Source organism: Akebia trifoliata, chromosome 6, assembly GCF_017979445.1.
Source record: "Akebia trifoliata isolate Shusen 1 chromosome 6, ASM1797944v1, whole genome shotgun sequence".
NCBI classification, from domain to species: domain Eukaryota; kingdom Viridiplantae; phylum Streptophyta; class Magnoliopsida; order Ranunculales; family Lardizabalaceae; genus Akebia; species Akebia trifoliata.
In genome coordinates this window covers 2,830,040-2,848,367 of record NC_141380.1, presented here as the reverse complement: position 1 = coordinate 2,848,367, position 18,328 = coordinate 2,830,040, and the positions used below count along the sequence as shown (strand labels likewise).

General features: G+C 34.6%; 2 protein-coding genes across 2 annotated transcripts; both read right to left on the bottom strand.

Annotated features, from left to right (window-relative positions):
- Positions 1 to 1,404: 1,404 nt before the first annotated feature.
- Positions 1,405 to 4,713, bottom strand: LOC147399600 (uncharacterized). The gene is made up of 2 exons (XM_086445028.1): positions 3,834 to 4,713; positions 1,405 to 2,009 (listed from the first exon to the last, which is right to left on the bottom strand). The coding sequence occupies exons 1-2, from the start codon at positions 4,253 to 4,255 to the stop codon at positions 1,754 to 1,756; spliced, it is 678 nt and encodes a 225-aa protein (XP_086301154.1). The 5' UTR covers positions 4,256 to 4,713; the 3' UTR covers positions 1,405 to 1,753.
- A 5,291-nt stretch (positions 4,714 to 10,004) lies between these two features.
- On the bottom strand, positions 10,005 to 17,435 carry LOC147399599 (transcription factor MYB1-like). The gene is made up of 2 exons (XM_086445025.1): positions 17,093 to 17,435; positions 10,005 to 11,079 (listed from the first exon to the last, which is right to left on the bottom strand). The coding sequence occupies exons 1-2, from the start codon at positions 17,400 to 17,402 to the stop codon at positions 10,202 to 10,204; spliced, it is 1,188 nt and encodes a 395-aa protein (XP_086301151.1). The 5' UTR covers positions 17,403 to 17,435; the 3' UTR covers positions 10,005 to 10,201.
- Positions 17,436 to 18,328: the final 893 nt, after the last annotated feature.

The following is an 18,328-nucleotide window of genomic DNA, read 5'->3' as shown; positions in this document are numbered from 1 at the left end:
TATCCGATTTTGTGCTTCACTTTTTTTTTCTTTTTTGGCTTATCGTGGGTATCCCCACCCTTCGTGTGAGACTAGTCGTTCTGTCACATGCACTGCTCCCAAGGAAAGTCCTACCTGCAAGTGGTTGAGTTGAGGGTGGCCCCAAGCTTTGTGGGGTTTCGAACTCTTGACCTACTCTTCCTGAGGAACTTATTAAGGCCCAGCTTTCTACTTGGCCAACCCCTTTGAGGAGCTTATCAAGGCCCGGCTTGCCACTAGGCCAACCCCTTGGGATTGTGCTACACTAATATCAACTGTTATTTATGTAATTTACAGTATGCAAAGCACAGTTTAAGGAAACTTCAGACCTAATTTGTTGGTGGCTCTCATTAAGAAAACCTTCAGGATAAGTTTGTAGGCCAGACTTCACGCAACGTTTCACCACGTATTTCAATTTGATATAGGTGTAATAATACATTCTAGAAAAACACCCAAGTGGCGTTGGAAAACATGATAGGATGCCACATGGATGTAGATCACAATTTTGAGAATTTTGAAGGAAAAAAAATTCTGTTTGCTAGCCGGCCCTTTTCAAAAGGTTTGATCATGTAAAAAAATGTTTTCCTTTATTATATTTGTGAATTTGATGCATGCCATAAAATCTTGAGGAACAGCTGTTATGTTGTTCAGCTGACATAGCTATCCATGCGGGCACGATGACCCTTAGTAAGATTTCAAATCTTACTGATATGGGTTCATTTGAATTAATTTCTAGCCAATCCATTTCATTTTGTGCCAAGCATCACCGTCACCTATACAAGGTGCAAGATTATTTGATCAAACCTTCTTATGTTTTGAGAATTGAGGATTGATATTGGTTCTCTTCATGCACACTTTCGCATTATGTTTAATAATGCCTTGCGTCTGAGGCACCCCCTCGACGCTTACACCTATACTTTTATGAACACTAATGAGAACCATTAAAATGGTAAAGTACAACGAAAATAGAAAGAACCAGTGTCGTCTCCAGCAAGAGACCATCCCCCAAATAACTAACTTCTCATTGAAATTGTGAATCTTGCAGCTTCAATGATCTAGGAAAATTCATTACATTGAAGGAGCTCACAACTCCCGTGGGAGTTGGACACCTAAAATTCTTTCCTATTCAAATTGGCCAATCCTGCTATATCTCACTCCAAGGAAAGAGAAATCAAAACAAGCAAAGACCCAACAAAGTTGCTCTACTTGCTCAAAAACTGAAATGGATCGGGTTGACCCTTGGTTTTCCGTAAACATTCGTGGCTTCTATGGAAGGCCATTCCTCGACTGAAGGGACCAATTAGTGAGTTGGTAAAATCTGTGGGGTAATACCACAGTCCTGGGATCAAAACCCTGTCTTCATCCGGTTATCTATATAAAACAAAATGAAGGAAGAAGAAGAAAAACAGCCTTCTTAGGCAAATTCATTAAACATCCATTCTAAAGCACATTCTGAACACTGCATACAAATACAAATGGAGCAATAGTAGTAAAAGTAACAATATTGTAGATCCGTCCTGGTAAAGAAAACTCAACAATAAATATACCGCAAATACAACCTCCTACCCCACACTCCTACAGAACTGAAGACTACATACAAGTATGACCAACTCTTATGAAAGGAAGGGGTGAGGGTTTAAGGAACCCATATAAACACACAAGGGACTATAGGTTTGCATGGTACTTGTCATATCCATCTAAATCAGATGAATCTTGGAACCCCTTTTACAGGATTTTACGATGGTACATTGAAGTGAAAGAGCCAAGAGATGACAAAGGCGAAGACCATACATGCAAGCAAGAAATTCAGGAAGCGATGGCCATGCCAGAAGCTTCGGGTCTCTGCAACGGGTGCAGTTGCTGCTGCTGCCGCCGCTGCTACTTCTGATGTTACTACTGAGGCATTGCTAGTCTCATTCCATTGCTCGATCAACTCAGTCTCATTTGGGCCAACAACATTGCGGGCAACCGCACTACAAATCTCACACGTCCTGCAATCAAAAATATGTAGATAAATAGAAGACCCTATGAAGGATTAGTTCCTAAGGAGCTCATATATAGTAATATCCTTATAGAGAGGAATGATATCTCTACTAAGAGAGCTCAAAATTAATATAGAAGAATGAATCTCAACCCAAGGCAAAAAATAAATAAAAAAATGAAATCCCTAAATTAAGTGATTCAATATGTTTCATTCTAACTATAACACGTTGCACATTATCTTCAGAACCAAAGTTTTGGGTGAGAGTGAGGACTCAGGAAGAGGTGTATCTACTTTGGGACAGGGAAAAAAAAAAGGAAACTCGAGCAGATCTAGGACTCTAGGGTTTGTTTGAATTTCGTGTAAGAATTTTTGTTGGAATTCAATGTATATATCTTGCAAGTGTGAGTACATTTTCAATCTCAGTGGCGGTTCTTCGAGCTACTTCAGATAGCTATAGGATCCTTAGTTCCTTGTAGATGAGCAAGTTCCACATACAACTTTCTTTCCCCAACCTAGATAAAATTGATCAACTTACCTAAAACATATTATCTTCCCATCTCTTGTTCTTCATCATATTAGAAATCGATGACACTTAATAATAAAGATCAAATGTGATGAAGATGACAATGATGCACAAACAACACGTGGAGAACCATACAAGGTGCCTAGTTTTGAGTTGTGGGTTATAGTAATGACATGATGCACTAGTGATGTGCACAAGTATTGTTATCTCAGATTGTACAATGTTACAAGGGGTGCAAAGAGATATGTGTCCCATGTTCATCTAGAATTATTGCAGTCTTTCTTTTTTTTATAGCAAAGACACCTCATTAAAGGTGCAAGAAACTCGATTGTTTAAAAGATAAACTTGGATCCAAGAGGTGGCCCATCAAATGCACTGATTTGAATTAATTATAAGTCATATAGGGGATGGTGGATGTGAGGAAACTAAGGAGTCTCCAGTGATGAAATACTGCCTCACACTCACTGTTTCAAAGCTCATCCGAACTGAGATGTATTGTCCGAGTCGTCTCGGTATCAGGCATGGACGGGAAGAGATTATGTATCGGACAAGATTTAAAACCCCACATTCATTTTTCTCATTGTTAAATGAGATGTCTCAAAAATATTGGAAAACTCAGCCGAGACAACTCGGTCTCGTTCACAGACGAAACGAGACAACAAAACGAGTTTCAACACCATGCCCACAATAGTTTTACTAACATAGCATTTCGAATCAGCACTAAGTGATGATCAAAATAGCACTTCGCAAGTATCTATTATTAGTCAATCTTTCATCTGGATTGTTACGGGCCAATGGCCACTAAAAAAGAAAAGCAGAAACATGAAAAAAAGAGGCAGAGGTGCTTATGTTACTTTAATCGAATCTAAGAACAAAGACACTAGAGAAGAATCAACATTACAATTATACACACAACAAGGAATTCCTAATGCTTGTTTCCTTGACATATTCATTGATGCTCTTTATTTAGTATATTATCTGCTTTTGCTTTTACTTTTACTTTCTCTAACATAGTAGAAATTTGTTTCCTATTTTTAGTTTTTATATTGAGCTTAGATCCTCTCTACTAAAATACAATCTTCTGCATTATGCTTTATAGAGCTAAGAAATTAAACAAAACTTAAAACCCACATAAACCCAAATAAACTTTCTTTGATGATTTCTTCCTCAATGGACATCAAATCGAAAAAAAAAAAATTAAGAACCAACAAAAGGGTATGAAGCATTTTTCATAAAACATCATAGTCGAACAAAAAAATCGATTTTTTATCACTCAGAAAAGAAGAAAAAGTTAGGGTTTTTACTGACTTGTTGCCCCTTATCTTGAACCAAGTCTCTGCACACTGCTTGTGCGCCGCAGCCAAATCACCCTTACAAGAACAACCCAATTCAATAGGAATCCCAGATTCCTGATTACTGCTCTCCAACGTAAGATGGCAAATCCTGCAATCCTTCTCTACTTTCGCCAAATGCACCTTTATCTCTCGAACCCCATTTTCCAAATCCACCTCTACAGAACAATTTGACATTGAAGAGTGTCTGTGTGGATCCGAAACCCTTCCAATCTCGAGATCAGACACACTAGAGAATCTATACTCATCGTAAGACCTACCATTGGAATCAAGTTGAGAATGCCAGGATCGATCTTCCGTGTCAGAGAAACAGAGGCTTACATCACTTACTCCATCGCTTTCTGCTACATCAATATGGGATCTCTCTATGGTTGCCATTCGAATAAACCAGAACTAGAAACTTCATGTAAGGGTGAGAGAGAAAGCATGAAACCTCTCAAGATTCAATCTTTAATGACTAACAGTGCCAAAGCAGAGATTTTTAAAGAGTGGGTATTGGAGTAGGTGATCTCCTGTGTGTGTCAGTCGATAACAGGAGTAAAACAAGAAGAAGAAAAAAAAAAGGATCAAACAATTAGAGTTTCTGCAGAGAAAAAGATTAAGATCAGACAAGGAAAACTACAGTGGTTTTTGCTAAATTTCATGAATAAATGATTCCTCCATTTTAATTCTTAACTATGAAATATTGGTTCCAGAGAACCCATTGAACCAGATGAGATTGAAAGAAGAGAGAGGAGGGATAGAAAAAGTGATTATTATCTAGAAATATATATAGGAAAAGAGAGAGAGAAAAAAAAATATCTCAGAAACATTTCTTGATTTTTGTTTGGGTGAGGGAGAGAGTTTAGAAAAATAAAATTAGAATATTTATCAGATATGAAAAACAAAAAATTTGGTTTGTCGTCTTCTTCCCTGCTATATTCTATTAATAATACATAAGCAGAGAATTATTTAAAGTTTTATTTAATGACTGATTTACCCCTATTTAATAAGTAAAGGTTAGGGAAAACTTGCTTGAAGGGCAAAATATATTATGGTGAAAACAGACAATTGTTTCCTTATTAAAGTCAAACTAATACAGCTCTTTTGTAGATGCGTTTTTTTTTTCTTTTATGAAAATTACCAAGAAAGTTTCAGATTCTTAATTAATTATAAAATTAAAATTAAAAATTACCAAAACAACGTAAATCCTTAGATATACCAAAGTTTTCGTAACTCATTTTACAGTCCAAAGTGTAATGTTATTTTATTGACGAAAACGACCACTAAAAACTGTAATAGTGAGGGATATTTTTCATATTTAATGTAAAAAATAAAATAAAATAAAACCTTGGATTATCCAAAGAGTTACTAAAACTTTGGACAGCCCAACGTTTTTTTATTATTTTTTAGTAAATTTTAAAAATATTATCTGATAATTAATAAAATATTTGATAATTTTCACTTTTTTTTTTACTTTATATTTGTTTGTTTGAAGGTTGCCTTAAGACAATGGTTCAGTTTCTCCAAATATTACATAACCCAATTATAAAGTTTTAATATTTATAAAATAAATTCAATATTTAATTAGATAAAAAGATGGAGAACGATTTTTTTTTTATATATTTACAGAAATTTATTTATCTATTTAAAAAAATAAATCATGAATAATTTGATAAAAGTAAAAAACTTGTGACTTTTTCTAAGAAATTGAATTTGATGGAAATTTTGATTATTTTTCCTATAATTCAAATTGTCTGTCAATGTATTATAAATAAGATCAATTATCAAATAATTATTGAAGTTTTTGGCATTTTTGAAATACTAATGCTGATCAAATGTTATCAAATTATCAATATTACGTGATAATTTTGTCAATATTAACAACATTTGTAAATTTACCTTTATAAATATTTATTTTTGTAAAAAAATTATAATTACATGATCTGATATATAATAAATCTCGTAAATATAAATTAAGAAAAAAATTGATTCTGTAATTTTTTGCAAAATTCATGACTACTTGAGTAATTTCCGCTCTGTTAGATTTAAAGTCAGCTTAAAAGAAAGAAAAGAAATGACAGTTAAACTAATACACCACTGAATTGCAGTAATACGTCCATTTCAGTCATTATAATCGAATGTCATGCGAGAGTCACTTTATTGAGGAATCTCACATGTTTTGTTACTGTTTCTTTTCTGACACGGCGTGTTTATCACAGTCGGTGACGAAATATACTGTGTTTGAACATTATGATCCAACTCATCAACATTCAAATATATTAATTTGGTAGTTTAAGAAGTACAGTATCACACCTCAGCCTATTAAAAAGTAAAACCCTAGGAAGTTTTTTATTTCATAGCCATAGGGTTTGACAAAAAGATTTTGATTCAACAAATATATTATGTAATATAAATATTATTTGGTAGAATCCATATCAATAAAATTTCAAGGTTAACTCCAAGAGAAAACTCCATAATGGACCACCATTTTTACATAGAATAATGATTTTCTATTTAAAAAGTCTTCATTCGGTCAATAAAAGATGTGCATTTGTATAACTCGAAGAAATATATCTATGATTTTGTGTCCATAACAAGTCAGCTGAGTATTGATTGAGTGAAAGCTTTCTAGTTAGAATATCAGCACTCTTTTACATATTAAAGGGTTTGCACTCTAATCATGTCTTCCATAATATTTTTTTATAAATATGTTTTTTAGTTCAACTCAAAATGGAGTTGAGATAGTTGAGTGCGTTGAAGACCCTGGAATCCAAAATGATTATTGAACATGGTAGTTAGGGATGAAATTTTTTGGAGCAAAAAAAAAAAAAAAAAAATGGAACAACTCTACCTATCTTCCATTTTGGAGTTTGAAATTTTGAAATTACAAAATGGAAGAGATTTTGGAAGACTGCATTGGAGACCCCTCACTTTTATACCATTGATCCGTTCACTTTTTTTTTCATATTTATCGTAGGCTTGGGAAGAAGACCATAGCATGGATTAAATTAATTAATATTCATGGATCAATAAATTATGACATACAATCATAATAAGTTGAGTGTACTTAGGTTTGATTCCACTTAAGGCAACTTAGGTGATTGCCTAAGGACTCGATTGATTGAGAGAAGTACTCTTTTTCGTCCTACATTTTTTTTTCTTAAGATTATTCAAGTTAAAAATAAAAAATTCTTAAGAGGTTTCCATGTTGGAACTTAGAAGTTCAAAAAAAAGATTCCTTGTTGGACTATTGGAAGTTTTCCAAAAAAACAAAAAATTCAAGGCCTCATTTAAAACTTTTGCCTTAACCTCAACTAGTATCAAGTTGGCGCTAATTATACTTAATTATCTATTTCTAGGTGTATATATATACCCAATCTTTGTAGATGAATAAAGAATTTGATTATGTTCTCTTTTCTTTTTTGTTTGTCAATATTGAAAGACTTAATATACGATGGTTCCAAGACAAGAATATATACGATGTATTTGACATCCAATACAAATCCCTTCGATTTTTTTTTTTTTTCTTTCTAATTTCCAATGTTCTCACCAAATGAAATTTCACACTTTCCTACATTATTTTTTGGGACCCATCTAAGTGTGTGCTCGGTTCAAAATACATGATTCTCCACTCATTTATCCATCAAAGCCTTAGAGTGAATAACACAAAAGATGAGTAATGGGATGTTTATTTATTTATTTTTATTATTTTTAAATTGATATCTCTATGTGATCTTTGGAGATGCTTGGATTTTATTCTAAATTTACAATCAAAGCAACAAATTAAGTAAAGAGTCTTGATAATATGACTCATTAGAGCATACTCAATCGATTACCTGATGTGACAAGTTTGGGAATCGTAGATTGCACTTTCAGATATAAAAAAAGATATCTTGATGCATACAAATCTACGGTTCGCAATCTTATCCACGTCTGGAAGTCAATTGAATATGCCACTTGGCGAGTCATTTTATCAGGACTCTTAAGTAAAGGTTGGTCTCCCATCACTTTATTTCACTTTTGTATTTTCCATTCTTTTGGTATTGGTTTTTTTTTTTTTTTTAGGAATCCAATAACACTCGACAGTAACAACTAACACTTTTTATTAATTTATTATAAGTACGTGGTCTTGCATGATCTAGTGAGGTAGTTCATCAAGAGGAGCAAGTACAGTCTTCTTTCTCAATCATTAATGATGTAAGTTGTTGTAGTGGGACAAGTTTAGAATAGACTCTTCTATTAGTCATAAACAAATATTTTTCTTCGTCAATGAAGTCAGTATATATTGATTTTTAGTCCTCAATTCTGATTATGATATTAAATTTTGATTTTGATGTTTATTATGATCAGTCTGTAAATAAATTTATTTCAATTAGTATGAAAATTAAAATAATTTTTTTGAAATTGTAGGAATTATATAGGCTTACCTATTATATGCAACGAAAAGGTATCGAACTATTGTCATGTTGTTGTCAGATATTAGTGATATTAAATCACTTATTCACGTCGATGCTACTAGAACAATTACGATGACACCCATAAATCCCTAAGATGCAGAGGAGGTGGACCTACTTCATAACACAACCCAATTAGAAAAAGCTCGACGACATGGAGAGAACCTTGGATCGTTAAAACTTATACATCATCATGGATAGGTCTGTCAATCAATGGGTTCAGGCCGGGTTTGGATGAGCTCTAACCTATAGCCTTAATGAGGTGGGTTGTAACTAGATCAGCCCTAACTCTCATTGGGTGTAAGTCAGCAACACCCTAGCTCGACCTTAATAATGGGCTCAAGCCAGTTTCAAATTGATTTTTGTGCTTTTTAAGATATGTAAATTCATACAACTTTTGAAGCCATTTGATACTATTTTTCATCAAAGTAAGGGTACAATCTACACCCTAGTCGTAAAAAACGGGAGGTCGCAAGTGCAAAAGCACATGTATCAATTGGGCTTATTTGTATTTCAAAATATTGGTTTTTGGACATAACATAGTAAAAAAGATACTTTCGGAATTTTGAAATTTAAGCAACGGACGCAGTTGGAGGTTGCAATTTTCTTGGTTTTTTTACCAAAATGTCCCTGAATATATTAAATTTAAATATAAAAGTGGGGGTATTTAAGGCCACTCAAAATTTGAAGTCGAACCACTTCTACACTGCCTTCCCTCATTATAATAGTAAATAAATAACTTAATTATTTTTATTACAAAATTACCATATACACATGCAATATAGTAGCGATATAGTCTAAGCACTGTTAAGCAGTAATATTTTTTGAACCGAACCCTAGTTTTGCGGGTAAAAAAAACAAAGCCCAACACCTTGATTTTTCATCCAGACCAGATAAGTGGGCTAGCAGGGCCAAATTGACAGGGACATGTTCCTTAAATTATGTAGATATGCATCAAGGTTTAAAATCTCGTTTCCATATATTGTATAAAAACCTGATAAAATCTCGACTGAAACATTCTAAAACAATCCGAAACACTCGGTGTTTCAAGATCAATATTCTGTTTCGATCTTGGCCGAAACTCAAACATTCCGAAATGAAGTGATATGCATCTCCTTTTTGGTCAAATCTTACAAGAAAATGGGTACATGTCTTGTGACCATATTAATTGAATCACAAACCTTGTGTACATGTGTATAGTTGTCGTCGCCATCATCAAGACTGGACGAAATGAATGGTCGGCATTCAATGTCAAGTAGTGGCAAAGTATTCAACACCAGCTGCCAACCTGATGTTAACCCTCTACTTTATAAGGGATTGGGACCGATACCATAAAAGTTAACACTTCACAGGCACAGAATTATGAATTTGGGTGTCAGATGAAAATGGAAATTGACATTAATTTTTCCTTATATAACAAATGTCAAGAGAACACCATTCATAAATAAACAAATAAAACATAGAAAAGTTCTTGAAACTACCATTTTTGTTTGTTGCATCCTCCCAGTATGAGTCTCAGCCATTGCATCAACCAAAGCTTGATCCTTTCTTTGTATGTAAGTGAATTCCATTCCCCTGAAACTACCCATGTTTATATAAATTATTTAAAATGATTTTCAAACACCCATGCCGATTGAAATTCATATTCACGAGTCTCTTATGATTTGATCCATCCATGGCGAATGCTGGCCTACCTTGTCATGAAATCAATTTAAACTTGAAAGCATCCAAACACAATTTCTAGTATAGTTTTTGTGAGACTTTCACATTTTCCTAGCATGTATTTCCTCTTCGCAGGACCCACTGAAACATGGAAATCCTGGATTTTTTTCTTTTCTTTCTCAAGTCCTCATTTTTTAGCTGGTTGTGCAAAAGGTTGTTTAGCCATCTAAGTCAATAATGCTTCTGACATCATGCCCATTAACTTGCTCCTTCCCTCTTCAAACCGTAATTGGTCATGCTTTCTACCCTCTTCACGATGCCGCATTTGGCCTTGAGGCCCTTGAGACATTACATGGCCAGCAGAACCATCCGAAATTATGGTGCCAGTATTCTCCAAACCACTCCTAAGCCAAGCAATAGTACTCAAATCAGTAGCTATTGATGCCAATTCATGACTTGAGATGGGTGGAAGCTCCACAAATTCAACGAACTCGGGTCCCAACAGAGAACTTAGAGGATTTCCCCCTATTTGAGTGCCACAACAACCATAACCACATCGGGAAGGTATCGGGGGGTCACCACGAACACCTTCAAGCAATTTGTAGATCCCACCATCTGGATTTGGGGTATGAATCAAAGGCCCAGTCAGTGGGACTACCTTTGAAAGCTGAGAGCCAGCCTTAGGACCATAAGGATTATAACTGCTAAATGTACCAACCCGTGCTTCTGGACGGAAAAGGGTAGGTGGGTCTTCGGTTTCAGTATAATAGTGGTCCTCCTTTCTTTGAGCCACCTCTTCGTACTGGTTAGATATGTGATTCTCCATAGAATTGACATCTTTTCCATCCAAGGACTTGAAGGAATTGACGTCCCCACATGACAGTGTTTCTTCAGAGGATGCCTTGGTTTTGTCCTGGCTAACATCTTCCAACATCTCCCCCGAGGTCACCTTATACCTATCATGCTCCACGCACCTGCGCCTCAGAGTAGAATTCCAGTGGTTCTTTATGGCATTGTCAGTTCTCCCTTGTAGCAGCCTTGCAATTGACGCCCATTTATTTCCATGGATAGCATGTGCAGCAACTATAATCCGGTCCTCTTCCTCTGCAACAATTTCTATACTGTTAGCCTTTCTTGTGAAGAAGCATGATATAAGCAACATTTTGAATTGAAGCACTAGACACTCGCAGACATAAGTGTATAAATATATGTGTGTGTGTGTGTGCATATGTCCATGTTGTAAACCTTGTCCTACTATTGAGGGGAACTAATGCATCCTATCATAAACAAGTTAGATCTCATTTTCCTATCACATGCAAATCTCATGGAAAACCACGAGTAGACCCATAAAGGACAGCTCCACTAGATTCAAGGAACCTAAATTGAATCTCCATTAAGAACAAATGTTTCATTCTTCATTTTCTTTTAATATAACCTGTATCTTCCTAATTATGGGGAGATATAACCTCTCTCTTTTATGAGCCGGCATTCCCCGAAATTTCATTCTCATTCTTCATTAAAAAAATGTCAAACACATTAAATGCCTCTCACTTCATATTAATACCTAAAATACCACTCTCCTAATACAAATTTATAAAACCATAAGTTATCTCTTAACATAAGAAGAATAAAAAAAGTAAGAGAAAAGACACATAACAGTGCCCATAAATCTTTCTCAGTGAAAATATCATCATAAGCATGAAAATATGTCAGAAATGTGTCAATGAAGGAATATAACATATCATCCTGATGCACATCAGTTGACTTTGCTATAAATTTTGTAGTCCTCCAGAAAGATCTATAATTTTGGAATACTTGTCCGAGACATAGAGGCTAAGGGAGTATGTGGTGAATGATTTAATTTGAAACCATGGGAAAATGTATCCTTAGTGATCACTGTGAAAGGATCCTACTTTGGCAGAAAATTCCCCTGACAACAATGAAGCTAATGAAAGGTTTGATGGAGTCACATTATCGAAAAGTCACCCCTCAAGTAGCAAAATCCAATAACACAAAGCAAACAAACAGCAATGCTACCAATTACGAAAATTACTCAAACACCTCCATTACACAGGTTACCTGGGATTTTTCAGAAATACTAAACATCCAAAATTTTCCACAAAAACTCACTCAAAATGGAATGTCTAGCCACATTCTACACAAGAAAACAAAAGTAAAAATAAATGTATGCCCCACTCCAAATTTATGAGTACAAATAACTAAGAAACAGCGGGAGAATTTATGATCTAAGGTAATAATCATAATAAAGTAATAAACATTTGCAAAAGGATACAATAATAAATCATAATAAATGTTGTCCAATGAGTAAGTGAGGAATTTTGTGAGAAACTGATTTCTATCCTCCCTATAATATTTTCTCTTGTTTATAAATCCACAGTTCTTCACTTTTTCTTAAAATTGTTCCTCACTTCATTCTTTGTGAGAGTAATAGCAGCTAGAAAGGTAACCCTGAATGGAGTAACTTTAAAACACACATAACAGAATCAGGAAAAAAAAAAAACTAAACTACATATTGTGGTTTTTCCTAATACGATGGCATATGTTAGACATGATGTATCATGACAATCTTTTCTGAATCAATGTCTTTGTTGCACCAGTGTTTGCTGGATGACAAGACCCCGAGATATTCAATCTTCTGATTGATGGCAGACATAATTGCTTAAGCGTATCTAGAGTCAAAGGACCTGACTCAAAATGAACAACAAAAGAAAGTGCAGTGCAAAAACAGAAAAATGCATGAAGTATGAATTTTAAGTATGCGATTTAGAATTTAGGTGAAGGTTTTTAAAACATTTGAAAACTTAAATTTTAAAATTATATTGATTTCTACCAACCAACTCTTTCTTGAGAGGTTCATTCAATTAATTATGTTACAGGCCATGAGCAAAGTACCATGTGAAAGGTGAATGGTGAATGCCAATCAAACTAAATGGAAAAATTGTATAAGAGACCACATAAGACTGGCTGTGCATTGTAGAATGAATTGTTGAGCAACCGAACATCGAAATAGAATGGGTGTAGCCAATCTGGATTGATGGAAAAAAAATATAGGAAAAAAATTCAAATTTGGGCCGACCTAGCGATAGACAGGTGAGACAATAAAGTCACGTAGATTGATACATTTCATTCAGGTGGAGTAAAGATCATTGATGGCATGATCCAGATTAGGTTCTATCTATTCCACTTACTTAATAGTATCGAAATGCATTCATTTCCTTTGCATTGATTCCGATTTATCATACTATCGGAGTGAAACAAAGGATATAAAGAAGAACACAGGCTAGACTATAGTAGATAAGAATTCACAAAGTTTTTTGTGTCCTATCCTCCTTGTCACAGGCACATGGATTTTAGAAATTATCACAAAATCAAGTTATCAACAGGTATCATGATGAGAAGCAATGTAATTAACAGGTATCACGATGAGAATTTGTGTCGAGTACATATTAAAGGCTCTAAAAGGGAAATAGGAAGGATGGCGAGGATATGATTTGAGGTAGACAAGAAAGGATTTAGAGGGTATTTCATTTGAGGAAATGACCCTGGTAGAACTGAATCATGGAACGGGACTCATGCAGCCAAGCCAAATAGTGGGGATAAATCTCAATTGACGATTATGAATAGGCTATTAGATTATGCTATATTATTTGTCTATATATGTGTCCAACCTACACAATGTACAAGGATTTAGGATTTAGGATTTAGGATTTAGAATTAAGTATAATTTAAATTCTCTGATAATTGAATATAACACGTATGAGAAGAAAGAAATTAAGTAGAATTTAAATGCTTTACTAATTAAATGTAACATTTAGTAAAAAAAGAAACTATGTACAAGCTGAATCTCATTAAGGATCAAAGCCCAAATCAATAATTTCAAGTTACATGCGTAAAACCAAGATCTTGATGAAGCACAACATAAAAAAAATCTTTTTCATTAATTAAAATAAAAAAAATGTTAACGTATTTTTTTTCAAATGATTCATGTTATTTCTCTCTTGCAAAATTGACCATATTAAGAAAGATCAACTATTGTAGATGCAATCTAGCTTAGTTAATAAAGTCAATGGGTGATGATACCATAGAACTAGATTCAATTCTTGTCGACACTGAGTTACTGATCAGTGATCTCATTAAAAACAGGTTTATGGATATATAAAGAAAAAAGACCAACTATTATGTTACTTAGCAAATAAATGGACTTTTTTTTTTTTAAATCAATGTTATCTCCTTGCTAGTGGTTGGCATCTCTGGGTAGTGATACCAAAGTGGTACGGACACATGAGAAACATAAATTATGCTAATACGGAAGTAATGTTGTAAATTCTACATAGGCAATGTTCTTTCTCTAATCCTCTCAAAAGCATCTGAGCTTTCAGAGGAGCTCCCGTATGGTATCTATGTATGCATTGAATTATATTTAATCTAGGCAATACATGTGGCATTGTAGATAATGCATATCTCAAGGTTGGTTCATGGGGCTGGCCCTATACAAATATTGATATCATATTGACACATATCCCAATGTTGACTCACCATGCATCCCGGGATCACGATATGCACAATCTCATTTGGTATACCATGAGACACAATTGATATGGTAAGATTTACATTAGAACCTATTGATCCACAAAAAGAATTGTGTCCTAAAATAGAAAGTGCGCTGAATAAAGATTCATTTACTTTATTAATGGGGGTTTATGATGATTATGAAGAGTTATTATTTCTCAATTGGCGGAAGAAATTACTATTTCAGCCCAGTAGTTTTGTTTATTCCTTGATTCATGGAAGAAATTACTATTTTCAGCCTAGTTGTTTTGTTGGTTTAAATGACCCTTCTAGGGGAGAAAGGGAGAAGAGGAGGCCTAAAAGGCCACTCTTTGTATAGAGAAAGCCTTGTAATGTTCTTAAGAATAGTGAATCAACTCTTCAGACCCCAGGGACATCGTTGCAGAATTTGGTGATGAACCCAGTCAACAAAAACCTGGTCTACTTGTTATCTTCCTTTCCCCTTCGGATTCTTTGACTGTGCATGCATGTGGAATAGTGTGTTCCTAGTTGAGAGTCGTGTTTATTAGAGGGAATCACGAGGAATCATAGATTTCCCCCTACAATATCTGAATGCAAACAAATTAGGTCTGCTTGCACGAGGACAGTGCATGTCCAACCTCAACAGTTGTTCTTATCACCCTTTACTCAACTAAGATATAGCTCCTAGACAAAGAAACCAAGCCATCAACTAATAAACTAGGAACAAAGAGAACAATAGATCCAACTGTGAAATAAAACAGAAAGAAAAATTCCATGCCCCTACCAAAACACTTCCCTCCCCATTATCCAATACACACACACGCACACAAAAAAAAAAAGACAAAGCATCAAATGTTTACTGAAAATAAAGAACTGTTGTGATCAAGAAAACTGATAACTAAAGAAAAAAGAGTAAGCTTAAAGTGTCCAAGAAAAATAGTGTGATGGATGTCAAAGAATTTGACAACTAATTCTTTGACATCCTTTCCTAAATAATGTGAAAACCATCCAAAAAACTTTATATATTTTTCGGATGAATCATGTTATTTCTCTCGTAAAATTGGTCCTGTCTAGAAATTAAAATGTCACTTCGCAAATAAATGAACTTCCAATCCATGTTATCTCCCTGTTGGAGATTGACATAAATAGATAATTGTAACAAAGCGCTGCCCACACATGGGAAACATAAATTAAGCAAATATAAAACTAATAATGTAATTTTTAAATACGCAATGTCTCTTCTTTGTCCCTATCAATAAGAACCCGAGCTTTCCAAGAAGTTCTCATATAGTAGCTCTGTGTGCGTCAAATTACATTTAATCAAGGCTAGACACGTGGCATTGCAAATAATGAGTCTCGAGGCTTTGTCATGAAGTTGGCCCAATACGAATATCGAGATCATATTAACACATATCACAACTAGTGTTGGTCCAACATGCATCCCTAGGTCGGGATATGCACAATCCCGTTCTGTATACCACTTGGCATATTTGATATCATAATATTAAATTAAAAACCATCAATCTGACAAATGAATCATATCTTAAAATTGAAAATGGTTTTGATAAAGATCCAACTCCTTGATTAATGAGGTTTTACTATTTATTGATAAAGCACAATTAGTATTCCTTGAAAGATAGAAGAAACTACAATTTTAATCCAATTTGTTGTTTGCATAAATGACCATTTTCCTACAGGAGAAAGGGGGAAGAAGAGGCCTAAAAGGCCATTGTTTCTACGAAAAGCTCTGTAACGTTCTTAATAGTGGTGAGTCGGCTCTTCAAAACCTAGGGTCACAGTCACCAGATTTGGCGTTGAACCCAGTCAACAAACCCCGTTTCCAATAGTTCGCTTCCTTTCCCATCTAGATTTCTCTGCATACGCATGTATGCGCGAGCTATGTTTGTTAGGGGAATCCTGAGGAATTTACTGTCTAGATTACCCCCTACTGCATCCGAACACAAAGTAGGTCAAGTTCCACGGGGCAATGCAGGCGCAACCAGAATAGCTGTTCTTCTTATCACCCTTTACTCATCCAAGATATAGCTCTCAACCGAGAAACCTAACCATCGACTAGTAAACTAAGAACAAAGAGAATGATAGATCCTACCCCAGATGTCCAATACACATCTACGATATTTCAAAAAACAAAACAGACCAAAAGCACAACAGAGTTCAAATGATCACTAATAAAGAACAGTTAAGATCAAGAAAAGCGATATCCAAAGAAGAAAAAAAAAAAACTAACTTTAAAGTGTCCACAAAACATAGAACACAACCTGCAACAACAAATCAACCTCTCTACAATTATTAACAGGAACGAACTTAAAGAAACCTAATTAAATAAAAAAAATTCACAACTACTAATTAGATTCTTCTCAATCGCAATATGGCAATGCGAAGGCAATCACAAATTCACTGTGATTTAATAATCATAACCTGCAAAACAAATTCTACAAAAAAAATTAACTTCTAAAACCCTAGATTTACGATCAGAATTAGAACCTCAGAAATATCCAAAAAAAAAAAAGTAAAGTAGGGTGATTTGATCAGTAATGGCGGCTACCAGAGAAGGGCTTGCGTTTGACGCCAGGGTCAAGCTGATTACACCAGCGAAGGCGACACGATTTTCCAGACCTCCCTGGAATTCCTCGGGCGATCAGACTCCAATTCCTCGCTCCAAACTTGCTTACGAGTCGATTCAGTACCATGTCTTCTTCAAGAGACCAGGGTCCCTTAACTCGGTCCTCCGATCCACCTCCAACTCGAACGACCCCTCCGCTTCCGCTTCCGCTTCCCACTTCGACCACATTTCCGCCACTACCAGCAACACTGTCTCCGCCACCATCGCCAACTAAAACCATCTCCTCCTCCATCCTTCACTCTCCAGTCTCCGCCAACTGAACCTACCCGCCTAAATACCAATTGTTTTTTACGACAGCGAAATTGATTCAAGAATCGAGAAGTGGGCCCCACCCTCCTTACATTTTTTTTACATACCCCTCCTTATTTCCGTTAGTATTTGAGATACCCACTGAATTTTCAAACTAATGACAAACCCCTTGACCATGGTCTTCTTCATACAATTTAATGAAAATTTACTGAATTAATCTCATCTTCATCCTCTTGTAAGTTGGATATATATATCATCATGTGCAAACTATTCGATATTTATATTTTGATTAAAAATCTTGAATTTTCCTACAAAATTCTGATTTTCTTCCACAAATCAACATCTTCAGTTATCCTTTATTTGTTTTAGGAAAGTCATTTTATGTACTTATCATCAATTGAGAAGGTGAAATAATAATGAAAATTAATTATTTAATTTAAGGGGAATGCTAACGTCCAAGACGTCATGGGATATTAGTATTGTTCAACACTTAATTTTTCTAATAATACCCTTCCTCGTTTTGTCTTTTAGTGAAAAAGACAATGGTATGTTTGTCTTTTACACAATAAATACATTATTATACCATTAATAAATGCATTTCTTATGTTGATATTGATTGTCAAAGCATTTATTACTATATATATATATATATATATATATATATATATATTTCAAAATTCTTAAATGCTCATAACATTTGTTATGTAAACAAGCATTTATTGTGTAAAAAACTAATATACTCTTGTCTTTTCATTAAAAATAAAACAAGGGAGTTATTACTGGAAAAAAAAATGGTTGAAAATGCTAACGTCCCCATGAAGTATTGGACATTAGCATTCCCCTTAATTTAATATATATGAACAAATGTGATAAGCTTGTCATCAAAATCCAAGGTTGAAGACCAATATT